This window comes from Colletotrichum fructicola (assembly GCF_000319635.2).
Source record: "Colletotrichum fructicola Nara gc5 chromosome Unknown KSG_Nara_v1_contig01, whole genome shotgun sequence".
In the NCBI taxonomy this organism is placed as follows: Eukaryota; Fungi; Ascomycota; class Sordariomycetes; order Glomerellales; family Glomerellaceae; genus Colletotrichum; species Colletotrichum fructicola.
This window is the reverse complement of record NW_027094051.1, coordinates 51,362-75,931: the sequence shown is the minus strand read 5'-3', so window position 1 is coordinate 75,931 and position 24,570 is coordinate 51,362. Positions and strand designations below refer to the sequence as shown.

The window sequence follows — 24,570 nt, the reverse complement described above, 5'->3', positions numbered from 1 at the left end:
AGAACGTCGAAATGGCTGTTATCGCAGTTGCCGGTGGAACAGGAAATGTTGGACGAACTATCGTCGAGGCCATTGTTGCTGCTGGTAAACATGAAGTTAAAATCCTGGCCAGAAAGGTAAGCATGCAGAAACATCTTTGAGTGTTTCAATCTCTTTGTTGCGAATTAGATGTTGACAAAAGCCAAGGCCAACCCCGACTTGGAGAAGGAAGTCGGAGCTTCCATAATCGTTGTTGATTACGCAAATGTCGAAGCCACCACTAAGGCTCTCGAAGACAACAATGTGCATACCGTCATCTCGGCAATCAACATGATGCCTCCGCCGGGACAAGTGCCGCAGGAAATTGAGCTCATTCGTGCCGCGGATGCTTCGAAAACGACTAAGAGAATAGTTTCCAGCGGCTGGGGCATTCCCCACAACGAAAGGTCTGGATTCAACCCCTCATAGTTACCAACGACAGCGGCTAACATTTAGAAAGTCAAACCAAAGAGTTGGGATCAGTCCCTAACAAACTCAAGGCTCGGGCCTTTTTGGAGAACGAGACGAAGGACCTGGAGTATGCTGTCGTCCATAACGGTTTCTTCCTCGATTACTGGGCTCCTCAAGCAGAGAAGTCGAACATGACACCGTTCACTCTTTTTATCGATATTCCCAATGACTCTGCAGCCATTCCCGGATCAGGAAATGTTCCTTCGGCGTTCACTCACACGAGAGACGTCGCCAAATTTGTGGCGGCTGCTCTGGACTTGAAGAAGTGGGACAACGATCTTTATATCGTAGGAGACAAGGTAACTTGGAATGAGTTCCTGAAGCTTGCTGAAGACGCCAAGGGTAAGTGTTTCAATCGTAAAGGATTGCTGCAGAGTTCACTGACAGATCAAAACACAGGCACAAAGTTCAACGTCGCTTACGACAGTGCCGAAAAGCTCAAGGCTGGCCAGACGACAGAGCTTCCTGGACAGATCCCAGCTTACCCCTTCTTTCCCAAGGAGGCGTATCAGGCGCTCGCTGGAACATTCGGATGGTGGTTTGAGAATGGCACCTTTGATATTCCCCCGTCCGGAAAGAAGACTCTGAATGAGCTCTTCCCAGAGATCAAGGCATGGAAGGTGAAGGAGATCCTTGACAAAGCCTGGAAGAAGGCCTGAGTAGAAACGACGAGAAGGGAGCGTTCTTAGTATTGGACATCGATTGGTCCACAGAACAAATTCTATGATTATCAGCCGTGATATGAGTAAAACAGTCTCATGCAGATCCATGTTTATTCAGAAGCTCGCCCCCGTGAACTGGCGTGACAGAATTATGAAGATTTCACGGAGTCAACTGCTACATCAACTCTGCTCGTACAGATCAATAGCTGACCTGCCATGCCTGAAACCCTGCCGCTGCAATCATCACGCAGATATTGATCTCTACGGGTTCGAACTCTACCTTCCGTGACACTGGGAAACAGTGCGTATATTCAAGCGATCGAGTTGCGCGTCTTTTTGAGTACTCTGACTCGCTGGCGACGTAACTCGCTTGCCTATTTAGGTTGTATTGCAGAAGCGAGTCTCCCCAGCCACTCACAGGCTCCGCGAAACATCCGCGAACGAGCCTACGCGGCGCATTGTGTAAAAGAATGGCCGTGATAGGCCTTGCAAACACCCTGAAAACTCTATTCAAATTGGTTCAAGACTTTGGAAGCAAAGCACTCGGGGTTTGGTAAGAATATGGAAATTCGTGGGGTCGCTGTCGCGCTATGTGAGCTAGGTGCAAGGTAGTTCCAATGGCATTTAAGCTTTCTTCGTGGGCACACACGTCTCTGGCGATAACAAACGCAGCCACACTGAAGACGCCTTCTGAGAGGCAAGGAGCCTCGCAGTGATGCTCCTCGGTGTCTGTTTGTCAGAATACGATCAGACATCGTCGCTGTGGCCTGCACAACACTACCCCCAACCCGACGCTTTGGAAAGTTCTGTCAGTTTCCGCTACAAGCTTTCCTGACAGCCTGCGAATCCATGGATCCGTCCAAAGATTGCAGTCTGGACGATGGATTGGCGGGGGTACCCCGTGCGGGGTGGGAAACTAACGAGCATCTCCCTGCAAGAGGGGACCTTGCAATCTCGGAAAATGCACTCTACGAGAATCAACATCTGATACGTTCTAGCTGCTTTCTGTCTGGCTCTGACCCCGGTAATAGTCGCCTCAAAGATGGAGGAGGCCAGACTTCATAAAGCCCAAAAACCCCCTCTGCATTTGTATAGAGGAGAGAGGAAAGAGAAACACTTTCAAATTCCCTCGTTTGTTCGCCAAACATCCTATCAACTAGTTTCAACAAGATGCTTGAGACTTTGATCATCTCGCCGAGCTTTGGCTCGTTATATGCTTTGCTGGCATGCCTCGCCTTTTTCATCTTGCTGGAAGCTGGCAAGATGGTGTACTCTTCCAAGTTTCACGCCCTTAAGAAAGTTCCAGGCCCCTGGTTTCCTGCAGCAAGCTCTCTCTGGATTCGTTGGCAACGATGGCACGGCAAGCTTTCATTCACCGCCGACGACCTCCTCAGGCAGTATGGTCCTGTGGTGCGCATCAGCCCCAACATGGTCCTCGTCAATGATTCTCCATCTCTTCAAGCCGTCTTCGCCAGACAAGATCTCGACACTGCCCCCCGCGCCATCCGAGCTCTGCGTATTGGAGGCCATGAGTGGACAGTCACGTACCCTCAGAACAACATCGCACGCGAACGTCGTCGGCCCGTCATGGTCGCTACTACAACCAAGGCAATGAAGTATTGGCATCCTATCTTTGAGGATAATGTCAACAGGATGGTCCGCAATCTGGGTACGTCGAAAGGCGAAAAGTCCGAGGACATTGTATATCATCTCCGTGTTGCGACTCTGCTCAACTCCCAGGTTGTCATGGCCGGTTCCCAAGCAAAGATCGACCCAGGCGACTTCCCTCATATTGTCGGAGAATACAACTTTCTCGTCGTCTGGCGCTTGTGTCTGCCGAATTGGCTTTTCGAATGGCTGAAGTTCACTCCTATTGCTCATCCAAAGTTTCGCGTCGAGTCAAGCGACAGGCTGTTCGAACTGGGCTCGCAAATTTGCAAGGAAGCCGAAAAGGTTGATCCTGTCGATCGCGACGAAGTTCCGACTGTGTATCAGCTTCTCATGGAGAAGCAGGAGAAGGGAATCAACTGGTCTCACGACGAGATAAGTGCCGAGATGGCAGGCCAGATCCTCGCTGCTACCGAGACCACCTCGTCCGCTCTGGCATTCATCTTCTACGAGCTTGCAAAGAACACCAGCCTTCAAGAAAGCGTAGTCGAGGAGATCAACACCCAGCACAACAACGACAACCTTGAGAGCCTCAAGCTTCTCGGGGCCTGCGTTACCGAGGGCCTCCGCTTCCGACCTCCTGTAGCCCTGACCGGAAGCCGAGTTGTTCCCAAGGGAGGTATCGATATCCTCGGCTACTACATCCCTGAGGGTACAGTTGTTACCACCCAGTCCCTGTCAATGAGCCGACAGAGACCTGACTTATTCCCTAATTACGACGTCTTTGACCCGACACGCTGGCTGGAGGAAGAGAACCTCACCGAGCGACGACGACTTACGGCACCTTTTGGCGTGGGCGCTCGACGCTGTCCGGGTGGGAACATGGCGATCTACCAGATGCGTCTGATTCTCGCAGCGGTCTTGCGAGAGTACAGGATCACAGTTGCACCTGAGACAACCCCAGAGTTAATGACACCTTTCGAAGCAAACGGGTTCAGATCGCGATATGATGAATGCTTTCTCATCTTCACCCCCCGGTACTCTCACGTCATCAACACATGGGTGGGCTGAGCTATTCTGAAGTCCTCAACAATACCGAACTCTGTATTTGCATGCAACTGTGCGAGTTTCAGCCTCCGAAATGATAGCTTAATTTGGCTCCGTGACAGAAAACCATTCAAATTTTCCAGACTAGAAGGACTACTAGCCCAGATTCGTCTACCTTCGCACCGTTGAATGATAATATCCGGTAGTGATCTCACGACACTTGAAGAGACAGGTCCACAGACAACAGATTTGTCTGCATCCTTGCTCTCTGCCACAAGCGTTACAAGAATCTCTCTTCGCAAGATTGGTCGCCTTTCGTCGTTCCCATGCTTCGTTATTCGTCATGGCTCTTCATTAAGATCTTGAATCAATTGCCCTTTACTCGTCAATGACTTCCGGCTTGTGGCAGACAACCTCAACGTTATTTCCTGCGGGATCGATCACGAAAGCGCCGTAGTAGTTCGGGTGGTATTGAGGACGAAGACCGGGAGCACCATTATCTTTGCCGCCAGCTTCAAGCGCAGCCTTGTGAAATTCGTCGATAACTTTGCGGTCTGTATCCATCGAAGATTAGTCGCATAGTCTACACACTACGGAGTGGAAAACTTACTCTCTGCCTTGAAGCCGATGTGAAGAGGGATATTGGCCTTTTCGGCCTTGTGCGACGCAATCCAGAAGTCGGGAGAATGGATGCCGAGACCGCAGGCGTACTCATTGGGCTCGACGAACTTCTTGAAGCCAATTGGCTCAAGAGCGGTAAGGTACCATTGCACAGTCTCCTTGTAGATGCTGGCGGGGACGTACAGGCCGACGTGGTCGATGGACATGTTTGCGGTTGTCGTCGTCGAAGATTGACAGGAAGAGCCCGGGGGATGAAGCAATGGATGGTGGATGATTGGAGATTGTGATAGTAGAGCGTTGAGGTGGTGATGTTCGTCTCGGACGGTAGGGAGACTGGCGGGGTAATATGTACCCCAATGGCGTCAAAGGCGTTCAGCTAGGGAGAGATCGCGTCGGATATGGCAATCTCCGTGTCGAGCTGAGTGAGAGCGCGCGAATGCACCGCGTCGGCACGTGCAGATCGAGAGGATCAGGCCGGCGTGAGTCAGACATGCACCAATGGACCAAGCTGAATTGCATTCAAAAGGCCATCCATTGAACAGGGACATCTTCCGCAGCTATCGGCGGGGGTCCGGGGCTGACCGGGGAGCTGCAGCGCTAGGTGGGGCCGTCCAGGCAGCAGCGGCGCGGAGGATGCAATGCGACGGTGGATCGAGTGGGGGGTAGGGCTGCAGTGAGACGGAAACTTGGGAAAGTCGATCAAAGTTGAATCATTTTCACAGCTTGACGCCCAGCATAGGTAGGAGTTTGTGGATTGAGATGGGGGGGAACTTTAGTCAGTCCTCATTGGCGTCAGTTACACCGACGCAACTTCCCTTGATCTACAGACCGCCGGCCGGTCTTCGGTCTCCAGACTCACAGTTCCACCGCCCTGGAGGCCATATTCTATCTTATCATACATGTCTTTCACTTTTACCAGTCCCTCATGGATACACTGCAAGAGCGAGGGGGATTCTGTCGACTCATCTCAGTCCATTACAACTTGGCCAAGATCTTTCTGTTCATCCGGAAGCGCACCATGGCAATCAGCCCGGCCGATGCAAGCGATAATGATCCGGCATAGAACATGGCAGGACGGTAGGCTTGTAGTCCATTGTCCTCACCTCCATACGCCTCGAGTAGATAACCAGCAATGGGCGCACCCTGTGCGACTGGGTAAGCTGAGGCAAAACTTCATTTGCGGAATGTGAAGAAACTCACCATGAGATAACCGCCGGCCCAACCGGTCACAATCATGCTCATCGCGACCGATACTCGGGCGGATCCGAACACATTACCAACGACGGTGGGCATGGTCGAGAAGAAGCCACCGTTGGAGATGCCGTTGACAATGACGAACAAAATCATGGGCGCCAATGTCGTTGAAACCGGCCAGATGGCGAGGACGCTAATGGCCGACAAGAATAGTGAGGCAAACAACACGTTAAGAGCGCCGAAGTGGTCGCAAAGGACGCCACAACAGATGCGGCCTATGGCCGAGGAGAAGTTGAAGCCTGCAACGAGGCCGGCTCCTGTTGAGGATGAAAGTCCGTTGGATTTGGAGTAGAGCGGCAGGAAGAATGGCGGCACGAAGAGAGGGAATGTGCCCACAGCTCCGGCAAGGAAGATGACCAGGAAGGTGAAGGACTTGAAGAGGCGCCTTATGAACCGTGTTAGTAAGAGCATTTAGACTGCTTTTTGCAGACCTACCACTCAACGAATCCGGAACTCCTGACTGGAACCCGCTCCTTGATGATCCATGCAGCTGGAAGACCGGTAGCCAAGGTGACGAGAGCAAGAACACGGTATGCCCAGGCCGGACCGAGGTGATTGAGGAGTGCATCCAGGGCGAAGCTGTTGACAGCACCGCCGAGGCCGCCACCAGCGAAGACGATGCCATTGGCCAACCCACGCTTTCTGCTAAAGTATTGCGCTGGGATCGTAGAGACAATCTGCTAGTGTCAGATGTAGTCATTCCTGTGGCAGATCACCACTCACCGAAAAGCACAAGCTGGGAGACATGTCAGCATTACCAATGGCCTGGTTAGAACCGGGAGCATCCTTACCTCATGCCTAATCCCATCATAAAGCCACTGGTAGCAAAGAGCGCCCCGACGTTCTTGACGGCAAAGCTGCTGAGAATCTCACTCAGCCCAATCAAGGCGATTCCCAGCAAACCCACCCTTCGCGGGCCGAAGCGACGCATGACGCGCGAGTTGATGATGGCCATTGCCGAGATAAGGGCTGCTGCCAACGATCCGACGAAAGAGAGCACGGCGGGCGTGGCGAGACCATCGTCGACGAGAGCGCTTTGGATGACACCCCAGGAATACGATGTACCGATGATCCACCACGCAATGACGAAACAGCCCGTCACCACGACCCAGCCGTAGCCGCCTTCCGGCACAGAGGAATCCGCAAGACGCGAGGCTTGAAGAACCGGATCATTGCTGCTATCATCGTCCGTTTGAGAGACACTTGCACCGGGAGATTTTTGGTTGATTTGTGGTGGGAGGGGCGTCAGCTCAATGCCGGACGTTGAGGCGGAGGCTGTTGCGGTCGCTGTGGTTGTCGACATGGCTCGTTCGTCTTCTGAAAACTAGTGCTGACGCTTCATTCGTGACGACGCAAAGTCAGGATTGATTGAACGTTGGAAGACAATTGTTTTTGTTAAAAGGTCATCAGGGGCAGTGAGTCGTCGCCGAGGGAAACCTGTATGGCCCCACCGACGCCCAGCGCGCCCTTCTGCTGACAAGCTCCGCTAAACTTTATAGTAGCTCCCGGCTCGGCGGAGGGGCCGGACGCTTCGCCGTGCCCCGCCCGGCTCCGAAGATGTCTTCTTCGGCGGGTCTTGGGAGCCAGCGAGGCCGGAAATATGACGTTCCGCCAAGAAGTGGACGAAAAGCTCATCATTCGTCGCCAGCCAGCAAAGACCAGAGCGAATATTTTGGTGGGGTTCTTCAGCTTCGTTGGCGGTTAAAGTTAAACGATGTTACATCGGTGCATGTACGGATCCCGTTGGACACGCACAACGGGCGGACTCTGAGACCCTTGTTTTCGGCGCGTCGCGGCGTCGGAAGCTAAGGCGACTGACTGCAACTGAGCCCGCGGAGCGCGAGCGCCTCATAAGGCTTGATTACTGCAGTGGTGGCTCAGCGAAAAGCATCGTTTGTGTTGGTTCATGTGGGATGGATTGAATCCTCTGGAATTCAGTTGGTGGAGTTGGAACATGGTAGCTAAATATGCGGGTACTTGTCTAGCAATGATGGGAAGGTGGGCCATTCGGCAAGCACTCCCGAAAGCTGGCGCGATATGCGCTCCATTTGGTTGAGAAAGACGCCGTGCCGTGTCCACGTTTCGCAATGGAAGGTAGCAGATGTCATGACGAGGAACACGACAAGAATGTGATTATCAGAGATAGCTGCTTGAGAGGTGCTGCTCTCGGAAGAGTCATTCGCGACATACAGCATGAAGCTATGACACATGGCAACTCTACAAGTGTTGGTCTGGGTTGATCTCGATTCCCCGTGCCCGTCGTCATCAGAAGAGGGGCATTTAGTGTTGTTCTAGAGGGACTGGAGCTGCCGCGCGTGCCGTGCACATCCAATGAATAAGCTTATCCCCCGCCGTTGGAGGCAAGGTTGTGACTGGTAAGAGTGTGTCTCCAGCTCGCGTCTGGATCACACACAGGGAGAAGCATCAATGTGAAGTTGATATCCGTATTAAAGAAAAGCTGAGAAAAGCTCTTTCTCGGTAGCGCAATGCTTCCTGTGCTAGTATTGCGTAGTACGCGGGGTAGAATCCTCTCCCGCCCCTCCAACATGAGATGACAGAAGTTTATTTTGCAGGTAGGTAAAGGGACAGCATGATGTTTTCCTGGTTGTGATATTTTTTTTCTCCCGTTTGGCGACGGGGTTGGATTGAAGCAAGCTTTTTGATGAGGTTAGCTGTGTCATTTTGTGTGTGAGAAAGTGATTGAAATTGAGGCCCCCTCCAACCCCCTTTGATGGGATGGCCGCAGGTCGGGTCTTGGCAAAAGAAGAGGCCGCCGGCGAGGGATGCCGAGACCGAAGGAAGGTGCGTTGGTGCAGCAGTACTTTCCAGAGCATTTGAAAGAAGGCCCACCGTTACTGCCTGCTGCTGGTAGGGGAGGTAAATGACATTTATGAGAAAAGAAAGAGCAATGGAAGTAAGTCGTGATGCATCTTTGGGTACAGATGGGAGTACCTTCCCACACAATGGCTGAGGCTAACATACGAGGAAGGCACAAAGGGTGGAAGGGAGAGGAAGGTATCCATCCACACCTAAGGTACAGAAGGTATTGTGTGACGTACTCCTTCCCCATTCGCAACTGGACTGTGACTGCAGTGTGCTTGTGCTTGAGTGCGAGACCAGACTGCGCCAAGAGCTGAAGGGCAGGAAGGAGGCATCGCTGCACTTTCGCGGAAGTTCCTGCCGGTTGTTCTTGGCAACAGCCAAAAAGGCGTGTTAGTCAGCCAGAGTCGTCGTAATGCTTTCCCAAATTTTTCTCCAGGGTGGAACCCTTCCAAGCCCGCTCCCTGCCCAGGCTTCCCGTCCGCCTCCCCCCCTTCCAAGCCCCGACCCCGACGAGGTCCCTCTCAAGAAAGACCAAGACCCAAGAAATCCCCCAAGCCCCAAGACACGACGTCGACACCCCTTCTGCTGCTGCTTCCCCGGACCAGACCAGACCAGATCAGTCCGGGTCTCCTCGAGGTTATTTTATTTTATTCGATTTTATTTCCTACCTTGCCCGATTCCGACGTTACTTACACCTGTACCTAGACAAGACAGAGAGAGAGAGAGAGTCAGTCAGTCGCATTTTATTTAAACTTCGACGCGGATCGCAAAAAAATGGCCGACGCGACTGAGGCCGAATCCAGGGTCCTTATCCTCGACGGAGGGCTCGGCACATCACTCGAGGACAAGTACGGCCTCAAGTTTAACTCGGCCACAACCCCTCTCTGGTCTACTCATCTGCTTGTCGACGGCCAGGATACGCTGCTTGCTTGTCAGAAGGACTTTGGCCATGTCCCCGTAGACATCATCCTCACTGCCACCTACCAGCTGTCCATCCATGGTTTCGCCAATACCCGCACCCCCGAGCATCCCAATGGCATTGACCGAGCCACCATTGGCAACTTTATCAAGGACGCTGTCCGCATCGCCCATGATGCGGGACGCGCAAATGGCGCCAAGACCGCTCTCAGTATTGGTCCCTACGGCGCATGTATGATTCCTGGCCAAGAGTACAGCGGCGCCTATGACGAGGACCACGACTCACTTGAGAAGTTGCGCGACTGGCATTTTGAGCGCCTGCAGCTCTTCAACAACGCTGGCGCTTTCGCATCGCCCGTCAGCTACGTTGCCATTGAGACCATTCCCCGCGCCGACGAGATCAAGGCCATCAGGCAAGCTCTGGACAAGACCGGTGTCCTGGCCACCGGCTCTGCCCTCCCGTTCTGGATCGCATCGCTGTTCCCCGGTGATGATGAGCGCCTGCCCGACGGATCATCCATCAAGGAGGCTGTGGCAGCCATGCTCAGCCCCGAGATCGCCGCATGTCGCCCGTGGGGTATTGGCATCAACTGCACCAAGGTCTGGAAGCTGGAGTCTCTCGTCAAGAGCTATGAGTCGGCTGTTCAGGAGCTCATCACTGACGGCATCGTCGCCGAGGCACCGGCCCTGATTCTCTACCCGGATGGCACCAACGGGGAGGTCTACAACACCACCACTCAGAAATGGGAACTCCCAGAGGGATCGAATCACCCCAAGACATCATGGGAAGCACAGCTCACAGAGGTCGTCGCAAATGCTCAATCTCGTGGTATTTGGAAGCAAATTGTTGTAGGCGGGTGCTGCAAAGCAAGCCACGCTGATATCGCCAGGCTCCGGGCCACGGTGGAAGGCCTATCTCGGTAATATAGGAAGAGCATCATTACCCCGGTCCCGCAGTCCCGGCTTTCAGTCCCCGGCGCCGTATCCGTACCGAACCCCTCCCGCTCCGAGACCATCCGCATATCCGACCTTGTTGGTCCCCATGTACCATGCACCAAAGGAAAACCATCCCAAGAAAGGACCCTTTTATCCGGTGGTATCGCCGCCCAATGCAATGGAGGGAGGGTGTCATCTCCCTCCGAGGCCAGTACGGCCAAAGCAAAAATTCATCAAGTCATTATTGCCCCAACTTTCTTCTCTCCATCACGCTTTCTTCCAACCTTGTCTTATCGCAGTTGCGTGGGCCTTCCATTCGTCGAAGCGTCTCTGTCTCTTTTGTTGTTCCTTTTCATTCCACGCCGTGATGGGCTGGATTGGTAACCTGGCAAGCATCTCGTCCATATCGAAGTCTCGGCGCAGCTCGCCGTTGACGCGGATCTGGATGCTGCCGATGCCCTCGTACAGGGCGGCGCCGTACTCGCCCCAGTCACGATACATGGAGAGAAGGCCGCCAATCTGGCTGCACATGAAGAAAGCCAGCTTCTCAGCCGGAATGAGGTGTTCTTTGCCCTCGGGCGGGCGGGGCCAAGTGATCCCGCGCCTCTCGCGCTTCTCTGCGTCCATGACCATATGAGTGAAGCCCTCAAACAGGTCGATGGCGCGACGTGTGCCTCCCGGTACGAGGCGATCATGCTTCTCGTTGGCGGGTGGGGCGACGACGTCTATCACGAGCTTCTTGATGGTGAAGTTTGACGGGTCGGCGACGACACTGCTAAAGGCGGTCGGGCCGTATCGCAGGTAGCCAGACAGCATGGCGTAAAAATTCCAGACGATAAAGGGCGGGCCGCCGTCGCCGCCGCGGAACTGCTCTTCGTTCTTCCAGTCGGGGTCGACATCCTTTGGCGGATCGAAAATGCGGAACTGAACGTTTACGCTGTCGGCATGGCGGGTCGTTCTTGGCACGGCAAGCCAAGTCGGCCACAAGCCACATTCCTTGACATACATGACGTCCAAACGGTAATGGGTTCCTTTTGACGCAAGCAGGGACTTGGCTTCATCGTGCAATTGTTGATTAACGAGGAGGATAGCGGTGTTGGGCGTGCCGGCGGGTGGTGTGCGTTGCTGCTGCTTCTCTACCCAAATGTCGTGGCCATCAAAAAAACCTTTACCCTTGTACTCGCGCCTTTTCCGGCCCTGGCTGACGGAGGGATTCTGCGGAGGCTCGCGGTCGGGCAGGAATATGACCTGGTCGAGAATCAAGTCCCGAATTTCCCTCGGAATACTCAGCAAACCGATGGCCATCGTGCGGGAGGAACTGGGTTTTGTTGCGTTGCTGATTGCTTGCTCTTTTGGTGGTGGGTGGTGAGAGTGCACGCAAACTCTAGTCGACGGACACCGGCGGGAGGTGAGAGAGAGTGTCGCACAGAGAGGGGGGCCCCGACCCCAAAAACCCAAACGACGGGCGAACGACGGACACGACTGCGACCCAAGAAACCCGTGGACCTCTGGGCAGCAGCAGCACCACCACCAAGCAGCGTGCGTGCGGAGGGCGAAAATTTACTCCGAGGGGCAGGAAGAGGAGGAGGAGGGCGGCGGCGGCGAGGAGAAGCGGTGCAGCGACTGGATCTTGGGACCTTGGACTGGACTGACTACTGGCCGGACTGGGACTGGGAAGCACCACAGAAACGACGCAGGACAGACGCAGTAGACTGACTGGTGCAGCTGCTTGCTGTAGGGGTCTTGGGTCGATTGAGGCGCAGCAGCAGTAGTAGCGGAGTCGGCCCTTTGGGGAACGACGTCATTCAGTTGGAGACCGGCGCTCGAGTCGAGCCAAGACGACGGCAGCAACGAAACAACGAAAACGAAACGAACAAACGGTGATGGAAAATTCTAGCGGGAAAAAGATTGAGAGGAGTGAACCAAGTTCGGCATCAGGTCAGGACAGACTGACGGGGGGGAAGCGTATGAGAAGTGGATGGGAAACCGGTCGGTGCACGAAGACGAGACTTCGACCGATGCTGCAGTTGCCGCTTCTTCCTCTGGGGGATCGGATAAACAAGCGCCCTCCATATGCAAGTGCAATGCGCCACTTGAGGCAGGGGAGAAAAAAAGAGGAGGGGATTTTGAGTTTTTGTGTGCTTTTCTCGTCAACCAAACTGGGCGCTGGACGGGATGCAGCAAGATGGGATGACCGGATGTTGGTGCCGTAACAGCAGGTAAGAAGCAAAGCAGGCGAAAGAGCGAGAGGCGAAAGAGACGACGAAAAGACGAAGGACGGATTGGCGTGTGTGGCATTGGGATGAGATGGGATGCACCGACTCAAGTCTTGTGCTGTTCTCAGTCCGGCCTGGTCTTGTTCCAATTTCTTTGCTGGCAAACCCAGCTCTGGCTGGTCTGGAACTGACTGCATAGGCCACGGCGATGGCGATGGATGCCATGCCCAGTTGCCCATGCGTTGCCCATGCGAGAGAGAAAAAAGGGCGACGAAAAAGCACTGACCGACGGCCAGAATTAGAGATGTGTGGCCCCGTGGCGCGGAGCCATCTTGTCGGCAGACCCCGACCTACGGTGCCCGGCACCTTTGAAAAGTCATCAAAGGAAATGGGGGACCGACTGACTGACTTTTTGCCTTAGTAATGATCAGCCAGCGACTACGTACTGACTACCAGTACTGACTGTACTGGTCTTGCCTTGCAGAGTAGCAGAGTGAGTGAGTGAGCGTGTGAGGGATTGAGTGACGGTGTGCGTGGCCCACGGCGTGTGTGCGGGCGTACGCCGGTGTTGAATTGGGAAGAGGAGCAGCACCAACGCCCCTCATAGACGTATTCGTACATTTTCCCGCTGTGCTTTCTGCAGCTCGTTCCTGACAGACGTGACAGCACCGTCTCCTCGCGGGTCTGGAAGCTCCAGTTCTGCACATCAATGTTGGCTGGCTGATGCTGCGCCAGCATTGGCAGCACTACCTTAGGTACGCAAACTACACACGACAGCGGACGCGCAGCCCAGGACGTGTGTTTGGGGTAAGGTGAGGTAAGAAGGGGAGAGTCAGAATCAGAGTCAGCAGCAGCGCATTGCGCTGCTGCTTTTCCATTGCAGCGCATAGCAGTGCCAATACCGCCCAGCTAGCTACCTGGGCCTGTGCCTGTGTGCGCGGGTATGGCATGTATCGGGACGGGCAGCTTCTGTCCACGTCCGTCTAGGCAGGGTGTCAGCAGGGAATTAGGCGACTGGCCGGCTGGGCGGGAGGGAAGCTTTCATCCTCTCGGGTCCGTCCCCTCTCTCTCTGCACTGCACGCGAGCATTGGTCCCTCGGCTGCCATCTCCCTCCTCCTCTCCTGCTCGTCAATCAATCTCATCGTGTATGGAGAACTCTGTAGATGGGGTCAGGAAAAAAACCTACCTACCCCTACCCACGTCCAGTTCCATCCGGCAGCTTCCTCCCTCCTCCCTCCTCCCCTTCGTCGCAAGAGGTGTTGTCGGTCTGGGCATGCGGGACTTTAGGGTGCAGTGCAGGACCCTCCCCGAGGCCTGAAGCTGTTGCTGCCGTTGGGGGAACAAGGGCAATCGTGGAGTAGGCTAGCGAACGAACAGGAACCGGGGTGCGAGCCCAGGAGGCCGCCTACCACCCAGTGGCCGCGTGATGAGATCGGCACTAGTTTTTCTGGGCGGAACGTCGTTCAACTTCAAACAACGCTTGCTTGCGAGTGGGAGAGAGTCGGAGTGGGAAAGTGCGTGTGTGCAGAAAAAGGCTCACACATCGTCATGAAGGAGGCACTGCAGAAGACAGACTGGGACGCTCAATTGCCGGCTGTGGTTGCTGCTGGCGCCCTGCCCTGGGCGGGGAGACGACCGGGTATGCGTCAGGGCTGTATGTTCGACAGGCAAGGTGGGTTCGTTCGTTCGTTCGTTCGTTCCCCCGGCCGAGAGACTGGCTGGCGGAGGTGATTTGGATTGATTGGAGCTGATGCAGCACTTTGCACTCCCACTTGCATGCGCCGCTGCTCTTTCCTTTGAAATGGCCTAGGTTGAGGCAATAGAATCCAGCTTGAAGATGAGGGGGAATTGTGGCAGTGAGAGTACGTATAAGTGGGAGCCAATTGGGAGAGGGCCATTGACGTTTTGCTACCGGCCATGCTGAAGAGCGTTAATCACAAGTACGGCATGGTAAGAATGCCTCGAATCACTTAGACTGGATTTTTGGGGGGAAAGGAGCAACAAGCAGGTTGAAGGATGCAAGCAAGCAAGAGGTGTGAGCGGGAGCAGGCGCCGATTCGAAGCGGCGAACGGGCTAACAGAGCCGAGTAAGCGGGATGGGCTGCGAGACTGCGATCCATGCCCATCGTCCGCCGGACGTCTACCATCTAAGTCGGGTGAGGTGCAATCTTCAATGAGCGGTGGCCGCGCGAGTCTGGATTGCTTGGGGAAGAGGCGGTGATGGGAAGATTCGGTGCCGACCGCACAAAGAGAATTAGAGGAGGCGGGAGCTGGTGCTGTTTATTTAGGGAACAATGGGAATAGGACAAAAGAGCGTTGGCTGGTACGGATCGGACAGCTTAGTTAGTTGCTAGCCGCAATATCCAGACTCTCTGCGATAGGCAATAACATGTCGAGGAGATTTGACATGCGATGGAGGCCATGAGCCATTAGCATCTGGGGCAGTCAGCAGCAGAGCCAACAAACCAGCAGATTGTGGGATGCAATTCGCGAGCCTTAGCAAGACTTCAAAGTGGGAAATCCCGGATGACGGTGCTAACTCATTGCAGCAAACCGAGACACAGGCAGCTTGTTGTGTCTCCTGCCTCTCTCCACATCTGCATTGCAACTTGCACGCGCCCAAATCTCAGTGAGAATGACGGGGCCTTGGGAACGAGGGACTGGCCGCCGCTGGAGTTGGATGACGGATTTGGGGAAGAGAAACAAAATTGTGGCAGTGCTGACCAACCAGAGCCGTCGTCTTTTTCTTGTCTGTGTTTTTTTTTTTTTTTCCCCTGCCCTTGACTCTGGCGGTGACATGCAGCGGGCGGCAGGGACGCAAGAGGTCAATGAGACCGTGAGACCCCCAACCCAGCTCTTTCTCGTCTAGCAGCAGGAGCTTGATCCATCGAAATGCAAGCTTGGAAAGGACCTTGAATGCAGACTGGATGGATGCAGGGCTGGAGAGTGGGAGGCAGCTAGGAGGTGAAGGACCGGAGGGAGGGGGGTGAAGGACCCTAGGGCGTACAGAGAGGTGGAGGAGGGTAAGGGGAGCTACGGAATCTCTCTTCCTCACACACGCTTTCACAGTCTCACTCCCGCCGGCCTCTCTCACACGCGCTCTCTCTCTCTCTTGTGTCATCCGCTTCCATCAACCGGCAGCATTAGCAGAAAACAAGACACAGGGCCAAGGCCCGAACCCCAAGTGGACTCTACACCCACCTCCACCCGTCCGTTACCTAGGCAGTTGACGAGTTGGGGTACACACCCATGCTTCTTACCGCATAGCTTAGGGCAGAAGAAGCGTGTGCGACCAAAGAGCCACAGCCAGGACTCGGGGAGAAGCCAAGAGGCAGCAAGGGCAGTCCGAAAAGAAATAAAGCAAAAATAAAAAAGCACGGGGCAGGATGCGCCAAAACCTTGATTGGTTGTCACTGGCAAGTCACAGGAGAGCCTCCTTTGCGCCAAGAGATACTTGGATATCCAGCTCCAACGACTTCAACTTTGTGTAATTTCGCATCACCAGCCAGCGCCAGTCTATGAGCGATTTATTCAACTGTGCATTGCTGCCTTTCTGGCCCCTTCCAGCAGCGCCAACCGAGCCTCCTTCTTGCGGCCGCACGCAAGCAACGTTGTTTTCTGTGACACGCTGCTTCTCATTTCAAAACAGCAAGCCGGCTTTCTGCTCCCGGCCTGGCTTAGCTAGCACCAAGGAGCCAGCAGCAACTGACTCTGTCTGCTCTGCCCTTCCCCCCCTTGGAAATGTGAGGCAGAATAAAGCATCCCGCGCTCTCTCAGTCGCCCACAGTACGGCGCACACGTTGGACTTGCTGTGTCCTCGCTGTGCCATTTCACCGCCCCTTGGCGCCGTAGATACAACTCCCAAGTCGACCTCCATCCATCTTCGCACGTCGTTGTCATCTCTTAACTCGTTTATCCTTTTTGGCACGGCATCCTCTTTTTAATCTTTGGGCTATGGTGCAGCAGGCTCCCTCTAGGCTGGAGTTGCCCGTTTGATCTCGCGCACCCCCATCCTAGGATGCATTCCTCTTCCATCCAGTCCCCCGGTGTCAGAGAACCTTTGAGAGTGAGGTAAAAAATAGCCGCGCCGTAGCCCCGTGGTCACCCCTCCCAAATCTCGTTCAAGTTGCTTTGCTTGGGATTTCCATTACCTCTTACTTACCATCCCAAGTAAGTCGATCCCAAGTCAAGCAAAGCGTCCCAGCTCATGCCATGTGATGATGTGCGGATGCCGCAATCTCCGCCACGCGCAACCAAGGCCCCCAGCCCTTTCCTCGCCAAAGTCTGTCTGCGCTGGTGTCTCTCGTAAACATCGGGGCAGTCAGAATGTTGCCAAGACCCATGATAGATATTGTTAAGACGGTCCCTTCCTGCCATCAGCCCTGACACCGTCCAAGTGTATATAAGACCCTGCCAGCGTTGAAAGTAAGGGCGTTGCAGTGCAGATCTGTTCTCAAGCTCGCTCTCACTTCTCACATTCTCCCTCCTCCTCCCTCTCCTTCCTCCTTTGGATCTCGCACCTCTCTCAACTCGTCCCGAGAACCAGTCTTGCCTTGTGCATTCTCCCCAGAGACCCCCGTCTTGTATCGAGGAAAATTCGCAACCAAGAGCAATGAACGAGACTGAGCTCAAGAGCCCAGTTCAGGGCGGCGGCGAACGCATCCGTTGGGACGCAGACGAGGAGGCCGGCAGGAAGGCCCATCGATCAAATCCTGACCCTGCTACTCTGCATCATGCTCGATCAAACACTTCCATGTCGATACACTCTGTCCGGTCCAGACGTAATTCGATCGATGTTGCTGCTGAGCTGCCCATCCAGTACCGCACGGTGTAAGCGCGGTTCCCCCATCTAACTGATCCCTTTCCAAGTCAAAACAAAACAAACAAACGCGCAACCATCTTCATCGGCCTAGTGCTGATTGCAGAAAAGGTCTATTGAGATTGAGGAATACAAGTCCAAGTCCGAGGCGGTGAAGAAGGCCAAAAATGTCGCAACAGGTTCGTTTGAACACCCAGAACAATTTTGTTGAGTGATTGTGCAATGTTGCAGAACTAACCATCGCGTCTCTCTATAGACCTTTCGGAACTCGAATGGCACACTATCTCCGTTGAAGAGATCCTTCGTCGCCTGTCTTCTTCCCTCACCGATGGCCTCTCTCCGGATCAGATTACACGTCGCCAGGCTCACTACGGCAAGAATGCGCCCTCGCCACCCCCTTCCCATAACACGAAGAGAATCTTCGGATACTTCTTCAAAGGCTTTGGTACCGTCTTGCTGGTGGCGTCCATCTTGGTATTCATCGCATGGAAGCCCCTGGGTAGCCCACCGGCCGTTGCCAACTTGGCGTTGGCCATTGTGTTACTGGCTGTGTTCTTCATCCAGGCTGCGTTCAACATGTGGCAAGACTGGTCCTCATCGAGAGTCATGAACTCTATCAAGACCATGCTTCCAGACAACTGCATGGTCATCCGCGACAGCAATCAGGTCGAGCTTCTCGCTGACCAGATTGTGCCCGGAGACATTCTGATCATCAAGAGTGGTAACAAATTGCCTGCTGATGTGCGCTTTCTCAAGGTGTCATCGGATGCCAAGTTTGACAGAGCTATCCTGACTGGTACGTCTTCAATGCTGTTTTGTCGGCTGACAATCGGGTTATGCAGTTCGCTAACGAAAAGAATGAAAACAGGTGAATCGGTTCCTCTCCCCGCTGCAGTCGACTCTACCGATAACAACTATCTCGAAACGCGATGCATCGGTCTCCAGGGCACGCACTGCGTCTCGGGCACCTGCACTGGTGTGGTCGTGGCCACGGGTGATAACACCATCTTTGGCCGCATCGCGAAGCTGACCAATGAGCCCAAGAAGGGACTCACCACGCTGGAACGTGAAGTCCTCCACTTTGTGCTCATCATCTGCTCCATCATGTTCCTCATGATTGTTTTGGTCTTGATCGTCTGGTAAGTACAGTTGTAGCACGACGATGGCTGACTTCGTTTCGCTAATAAATCGCGCAGGGCTGCTTGGTTGAGGCGGGTATACCCCAACTGGATCAACGTGCCCAACTTGATCATCTCTTGCGTGTCTGTTGCGGTAGCTTTCATCCCTGAGGGTTTACCTGTGGCTTTAACCGCCAGTATGACCATCAGCGCCAACATGATGCGCAAGAACAAGATCCTCTGCAAGTCTCTCAAGACTGTCGAGACTCTTGGCTCGGTCTCTATCATCTGTTCCGACAAAACTGGTACCCTGACTCAGGTAAGACTATGGTGGTGCTTCGTTGAAATGAGCTGTATGCTAATAGACTCCGTCATAGAACAAAATGATTGTTACCGAATGCGCCATCGGAACGAACAAGATGACGGCCCAGTCAGCCCGGGACACTTTGGCGATCAACAAGCACTCAGCTCCTAATAACAATGCTCTGGACCAGCTCCGTGCTATCGCCGGTCTATGCAATGCCGGACAGTTCGATGCCGCCACCATGCGCCTCCCTCTCCACGAACGGGTCATTCATGGTGACGCTACAGACCAGGCTATTCTTCGCTTCTCCGAGAGTCTGGGACAGGTGGCTGAGCTCAAGCGTTGCTGGTCTACGAAGTACGAACTTGCCTTCAACAGCAAGAACAAGTACATGATTCGCGCGCTTGGTCTCTCTCATCCTGATGGATTATCCCTTGCTCTGCCCTCGGACACTGCCTCAGTCTTTCAACCTGGTGACGTGTAAGTTGACCCAGCAAAACCGAGCCAGACGAATAAGATGTACTGACTTTCTGTTTCAGTCTTTTGACAATCAAGGGTGCCCCGGAGATCCTGATGAGTAGACTGAGCAACTATGTTAGTCCTTCAGGATACACCACTTCCCTCGATCCCGCGACGCGTGCCTCCATCGAAAAGATCAAGGATGAGTGGTCTGCCCAAGGCCGCAGAGTCCTGCTTCTTGCTCGCAAGGCCATTTCCAGATCAGCTCTTCCAAGCAACCCCTCCGACAGCGCGTATGAGATGGAGATCAACAACCAGGCCAAGGCAGGTCTCACGCTCGTCGGTATTGTTGGCATCGTCGATCCTCCCCGTCCCGAGATCCCCGAAGTCATGAACACTCTCCGTGGTGCCGGTATCCGTATTTTCATGGTAAGCTACGCCTTGTGTTTCTGAGCCGGCTTCGATGCTAATGTTGTTCAGGTTACTGGAGACTTTGCCCTTACAGCCCAAGCCATCGCTGCCGAGTGTAACATCATCAGCGTCCCTCGCTCCCAAATCGACGACATTTCCGCTCTGCAGCGCAATACCACCGTCGATCCTTCTCTCAAGGGGCACATCGACGACCTCGAATCCTCGCCTCGTCAAGCACTCGTACTGTCTGGTCCCGAGCTGATGACCCTCAACGATGACCAGTGGGACCAACTCGCTCAATACCAAGAGATCGTCTTCGCTCGCACAACGCCTGAGCAGAAGCTTCGCATCGTCCGTGAGCTCCAAGCACGCCACCAGATTGTCGGAATGACCGGCGACGGTGTCAACGACGCACCGTCCCTCCGCGCGGCTGATGTTGGCATTGCACTCGGCTCTGGTAGCGACATTGCTATTGAGGCTGCGGACATGGTTCTTCTCGACTCCTTTTCCAGCGTTGTCGAGGCTCTTCGCTACGGTCGCATGATGTTCGACAACCTCAAGAAGACAGTCGCGTACCTTCTACCTGCGGGTTCCTTCTCGGAATTCTGGCCTGTCATGACGAACGTTCTCTTTGGCATTCCTCAGATCCTCAGCAGTTTCCTCATGATTATCATCTGTCTTTTTACCGACGCTGCTGCCGCCATTGCAATGGCCTACGAAGCGCCTGAGGCTGACGTCTTGCTTCGCAAGCCCCGTGTGCCTGGAAAGGATCGCCTTGTCGACTGGCAGCTTGTAGTCCAGGCGTATGGTCTGGTTGGCGTCCTCGAGACATTGGCAAGTTTTGCCATGTCATACTGGTACCTGGAGCGCAACGGCATCAAGTTCACCGACATCTGGTTCTCTTTCGGTAATCTGCCATCGAACATTGACCCAGACTTCTACCAGCAAAAGCTCAACGTCGCAAGTTCGATCTACTTCGTCAACTTGGTTGTCATGCAATGGTTTAACTTGCTCGCTGTGAGAACTAGACGCTTGTCGTTGTTCCAGCACCCACCCATCGGAAACAAGCGCACGCAGAACTGGTACCTGTTTCCTGCCGTTTTGTTTGCGCTGGTTATGGTATTCTTCTGGCTGTACGTGCCTGAGTTCCAAAGCACTCTCGGTACGGCGATTGTTCCGGTCGAGTACTGGTTCTTGCCGATGACCTTTGGTCTGGGTATTCTACTCATTGACGAGACAAGAAAGTATGCCGTTAGGAGATGGCCGGACAGCGTCTTTGCGAAGACAGCTTGGTAGTTGGTCACTTGTGGCTTGGGATGGGAGGTCTTTCTTGTTAATTGAGCAGAATGGAAATATTCATGTGTTGGACCATGACACATGGAGTTGGTTAGAGGAGTGGGTGGTAGCCAGTCGTTTTGTTACTTTGATTCGAGCAAGCGAGCCAGCGTTGACTCTGCGAGCAGTTTAATTCAATACCACATTTTTACTTCTCTTTATTTATGAACAATCACTCATAATTCGTCAACCTGACATTTCCATCGTTGCCTCTGTCTTGTAAGCTCTTCTCATTGAACTTGAGATAGTCTATCCGCGCTCGAATGGCTCTCCCAGCCTAGGAAACACCCCTAGGACAGCCACATCTGACCCTATGTCACAACGGAAAGGTATGAGGCTGGCGCTTGAACGGTTTACTATTTATCGGCCTATTGACCGAGGTAAAAGGCGTGGTTGAGGAGCCTTGGCAGCAGATAGAGTTGTCGCAGGAGAACTCGTCGGGGCTTGGCAGTACATGTGTCGACCGATGTCATTGTTGCATTTCCGTGGATGTACTCTAAGACGAATGTCGGATCGCCAAACCTTTGTACGCAAAAAGCCAGTTCGACCGGATAACGGTGATCGAACCTGGTCGGCTCTAGTCCCTGGGCAGTGAGCAAGCATTCACACAAATTTGGCTATCCCTCGGGCAACACTTTGCTGATGCAAGCTCCGATAAAGCAGATCTGCAGTTTGTCCCAGGTAATGCTACCATCGAACTGCATTCTTTTCATCTACACCAGGCAAATGACACCCAGCAATTCTAGTTGCGCGTGAAAGGACCAATCGGGATTTCCCATAATGTGTGAAACTGGACGGACGGGATGAGTCGGCAAGTCACCGAAACATCTCTTCGCCACAAAATTGGGAACCCGTCACAATTATCGCTAACATGACAATGCCGCCTCAACCGTTACGTGCCGGCGGATGATTGACTGAATCTGCCTTCGAAGCGTTAATGAGCAAATCATACAGACTGCTCACCGGATAGAATCGGACAGCACATCAAACACACAGCTCACCAATTACAATGCAGCTGCATCTGATTGGCAAGGTTTCTCGATTAGGAAAGTTAACCTGAACCACCTACCGCAACAGATTCTTCCTGCATAGGCTGGAAGTCCAGGATCAACGACATGAACACGACAGCACTCGGTCGATAGAATTGGCGGAATGATTATCCGACCCTGAGGGCGACGCTCAACTATCAGGCAAGAAGTTCTGCCCTCCCGTCCATGCCTTTCCAAGCCAGGCTACTTGTACTTGTTTTGTCCGAATTGGGCGTGGGCTGCATAGCTTTCGTCCAAAGTTCCTATGCCAAGTTCGCCGAAGTGCCAGACAGCAAGCCAAGTGCAGAGTAGATAGGCAAAACCGCGCGTTGATGACTGAAAATGAGGTACATGGCGTTTTCTAGTCTGGATCATTGGCCACACAAAAGTCTCCAACGGTCAGCAATAACATCCTCACGGCGACAAATATCAGCACTAAGGCTTTCGCGTTTCAAGACGTCATGCGAGCCAACGACGGGCGCAGATTTTCGAATAAACTGTCTGTGTCCGGGGTAAATGGCCGTGCCACTCCGCATTTCAATGGTTGGGACGAAAGAAATATAAAGCCGCCATGGTGCAGGCTGGTCCCTGCTGTCAAAAGACAATCTTTCCTAGTCTCTTTGAAACATTGCATTAGATTCGTCGGGTCTATTTGCCGGCGTTTTCAGCTCTTTCAGCATGCGTAACAACAACACCAGCTTGCCAGGAATTGAACTTGCTGGACCCACCATGGACATGGTCAACTTCTACTGGGAGAGTATGCAACAGCTGTACGCCGAGCACCACATCTTCCTAGAAATCCTCTTCACGACCAGCTGGTGGCTACGGTACCTCGTGCCATCTTGGAGGCGGGCATCGAATAGAAAGATTGTCAAGCATATGAAGTATCCGTTTATTCCCTTGCTCGCTCACCTGACCTGTGGAACTCTCGCCATGATCCGTTACTATTACCTTTACTTGGCTCTCGGAGACTCTCCGGTTCCAACCCTGCTCGACCTCGCATTCAGTCTCGGGTTCACAGCCACTGGCGTGCAGCTGTCTGGCTACGTCCGAGAAGGAAATGTGCCCGTTCTGAAGGCTGCTTTCAAGGCGATGGCGTTCCAACAGGCGATCGCTACCTTCGCAGGGTACACATATGGGTCCGCGCACTGGCATCGCGCTGGCATCAAAGTGATGAACGCTTTCGTTTGGGTGCGATGGTTCAACGAGTACGGGACCGTTTTCCAAGGTTTCAGAACGTACGGGGCTCGGTTTACGGCTTCGACTGTGATTTCTCACCCGCTCTGCATGTGGGAGGGCGATTACCCCGCGGGGATGCCTGTGTATGTCGCCATGTTGTTCGCGTTCCTGGCCGTGGACAAGTGGGCAGCACGAAAACTAGACGGAAAGTGAGTTGCACTAGAAAACCATCCCGAACCGCACGCCATCCGATGATTCGCTGACCTTTTCGTTACAAGACCAGGACCCATCCCCCGCGCTCTTGCGCATTGCGGGTTTGTGACCGTGGAGAAGAAGCATCGCGACGTCGAGAAGCTGGGGATTGCGGAGAGTGAGGAGAAGACGGGCGCAAAGTTGGAGTAGATGCTGAAGATGTCGCGAAGTTGGCACACGAAGATTGAAGAAAGTTTCTGGGCGCGTTGCGGGTTTTCCCCCAAGCCTCCCTCGAAAAGTCTTGGTCATAACTCTTAGAAACATTGAGCACAAGGTGGGACCTTGATTGGAAATTGACACATCGTTTGTTGTCACGTCGAATTTCTCAGAAGAATGAGAAGGATTCCGCGTTTCAAGGTTTTCATTCTTGGCTGCTCCTTGTTGAGGCAGCGTGAACATGAAGATTTTTGCTTTGGATGGATCATCACCGTATGCCAGGGTGGGCTCGGTAATCCTCCGAAGGCTGCAAAGTCCTCAGGCTGGGGCGGGTGGAATCCCGAATCTCGCATGCAGGGCCAGTCCAATCCCAAGTGCCGCTTTGCTAAAGGCACAAGCTACATCGGGGAATGCCAGCCGCGAAAGGGGCGAACGGTCAAACCTGAAAACGAAGCCGATCGGCTCTTTCGTCGCGCCTGTTGCAACCCACCAGGGGTGTCCCTTTGGGCGGATGAACACGAGGGCGCCTCTGAGACTTAAATGCTTTTGGCTACCGCCCAAACGGAATGAGGTCACTGCTCAGAGTTTTCCAAGGAAGGGGACGTGCCATCTCTTTTATACGTTATGCCGCTGTCATTTTCGCTGTTCCAGACGGGATAGCAGTCGTCATTTGGCTTACGCCGTTATCCCCGTTGGCGTGCTTCGCGAGTCAGCCATGTGTTCGTGACGTGGGGGTTCTCTGCCCGGTCGTGCACAATTCGACAATCCACTGATATGAGTGATATCGGACCTTAGGGCGCCTCTTGGCCTACCTTCGGGCCTTGGCGACCGCTACCTGCCGTCTTGGCTGTGCTTGTTTTTCGCCGCATTCCATGGCGTTGTCTCTGTGCTGAGTGACAGCTTTCAACGACATTTCATCTGATGCGGAAGCGCG

The 24,570-nt window shown here is 53.8% G+C and overlaps 8 protein-coding genes across 8 annotated transcripts; 5 read left to right on the top strand and 3 right to left on the bottom strand.

The window, feature by feature from the left end:
• Window positions 1-11: 11 nt before the first annotated feature.
• On the top strand, window positions 12-1,148 carry BOA1-5 (Oxidoreductase BOA1; the record flags this gene model as incomplete). The annotated part of the gene is made up of 4 exons (XM_066150619.1): window positions 12-116; window positions 169-425; window positions 479-831; window positions 889-1,148. The coding sequence occupies 4 exons, from the start codon at window positions 12-14 to the stop codon at window positions 1,146-1,148; spliced, it is 975 nt and encodes a 324-aa protein (XP_066009844.1).
• A 1,173-nt stretch (window positions 1,149-2,321) lies between these two features.
• hpm1-1 (Cytochrome P450 monooxygenase hmp1) lies at window positions 2,322-3,830 on the top strand (the record flags this gene model as incomplete). The annotated part of the gene is made up of 1 exon (XM_032023196.1): window positions 2,322-3,830. One exon carries the CDS (start codon window positions 2,322-2,324, stop codon window positions 3,828-3,830), a length of 1,509 nt encoding a protein of 502 aa, XP_031879951.1.
• Window positions 3,831-4,184: 354 nt separating this feature from the next.
• On the bottom strand, window positions 4,185-4,633 carry CGGC5_v000018 (uncharacterized protein; the record flags this gene model as incomplete). The annotated part of the gene is made up of 2 exons (XM_032023195.1): window positions 4,185-4,360; window positions 4,417-4,633. The coding sequence occupies 2 exons, from the start codon at window positions 4,631-4,633 to the stop codon at window positions 4,185-4,187; spliced, it is 393 nt and encodes a 130-aa protein (XP_031879954.1).
• A 706-nt stretch (window positions 4,634-5,339) lies between these two features.
• On the bottom strand, window positions 5,340-6,984 carry apdF-12 (Aspyridones efflux protein apdF; the record flags this gene model as incomplete). The annotated part of the gene is made up of 6 exons (XM_032023194.2): window positions 5,340-5,381; window positions 5,445-5,570; window positions 5,628-6,066; window positions 6,117-6,358; window positions 6,405-6,417; window positions 6,473-6,984. 6 exons carry the CDS (start codon window positions 6,982-6,984, stop codon window positions 5,340-5,342), a joined length of 1,374 nt encoding a protein of 457 aa, XP_031879953.2.
• Window positions 6,985-8,644: 1,660 nt separating this feature from the next.
• mmuM (Homocysteine S-methyltransferase) lies at window positions 8,645-10,346 on the top strand (the record flags this gene model as incomplete). Its single annotated transcript, XM_032023193.2, has 4 exons — window positions 8,645-8,715; window positions 8,941-9,140; window positions 9,210-9,231; window positions 9,308-10,346. 4 exons carry the CDS (start codon window positions 8,645-8,647, stop codon window positions 10,344-10,346), a joined length of 1,332 nt encoding a protein of 443 aa, XP_031879956.2.
• A 279-nt stretch (window positions 10,347-10,625) lies between these two features.
• CGGC5_v000015 (uncharacterized protein) lies at window positions 10,626-11,663 on the bottom strand (the record flags this gene model as incomplete). The annotated part of the gene is made up of 1 exon (XM_032023192.1): window positions 10,626-11,663. The coding sequence occupies one exon, from the start codon at window positions 11,661-11,663 to the stop codon at window positions 10,626-10,628; it is 1,038 nt and encodes a 345-aa protein (XP_031879955.1).
• A 5,524-nt stretch (window positions 11,664-17,187) lies between these two features.
• AT1A (Sodium/potassium-transporting ATPase subunit alpha-A) lies at window positions 17,188-20,982 on the top strand (the record flags this gene model as incomplete). The annotated part of the gene is made up of 8 exons (XM_032023190.1): window positions 17,188-17,405; window positions 17,506-17,573; window positions 17,651-18,190; window positions 18,263-18,533; window positions 18,591-18,831; window positions 18,890-19,296; window positions 19,356-19,704; window positions 19,756-20,982. 8 exons carry the CDS (start codon window positions 17,188-17,190, stop codon window positions 20,980-20,982), a joined length of 3,321 nt encoding a protein of 1,106 aa, XP_031879957.1.
• Window positions 20,983-22,778: 1,796 nt separating this feature from the next.
• sdnP (Sordarin/hypoxysordarin biosynthesis cluster protein P) lies at window positions 22,779-23,630 on the top strand (the record flags this gene model as incomplete). Its single annotated transcript, XM_032023188.2, has 2 exons — window positions 22,779-23,437; window positions 23,507-23,630. The coding sequence occupies 2 exons, from the start codon at window positions 22,779-22,781 to the stop codon at window positions 23,628-23,630; spliced, it is 783 nt and encodes a 260-aa protein (XP_031879881.2).
• Window positions 23,631-24,570: the final 940 nt, after the last annotated feature.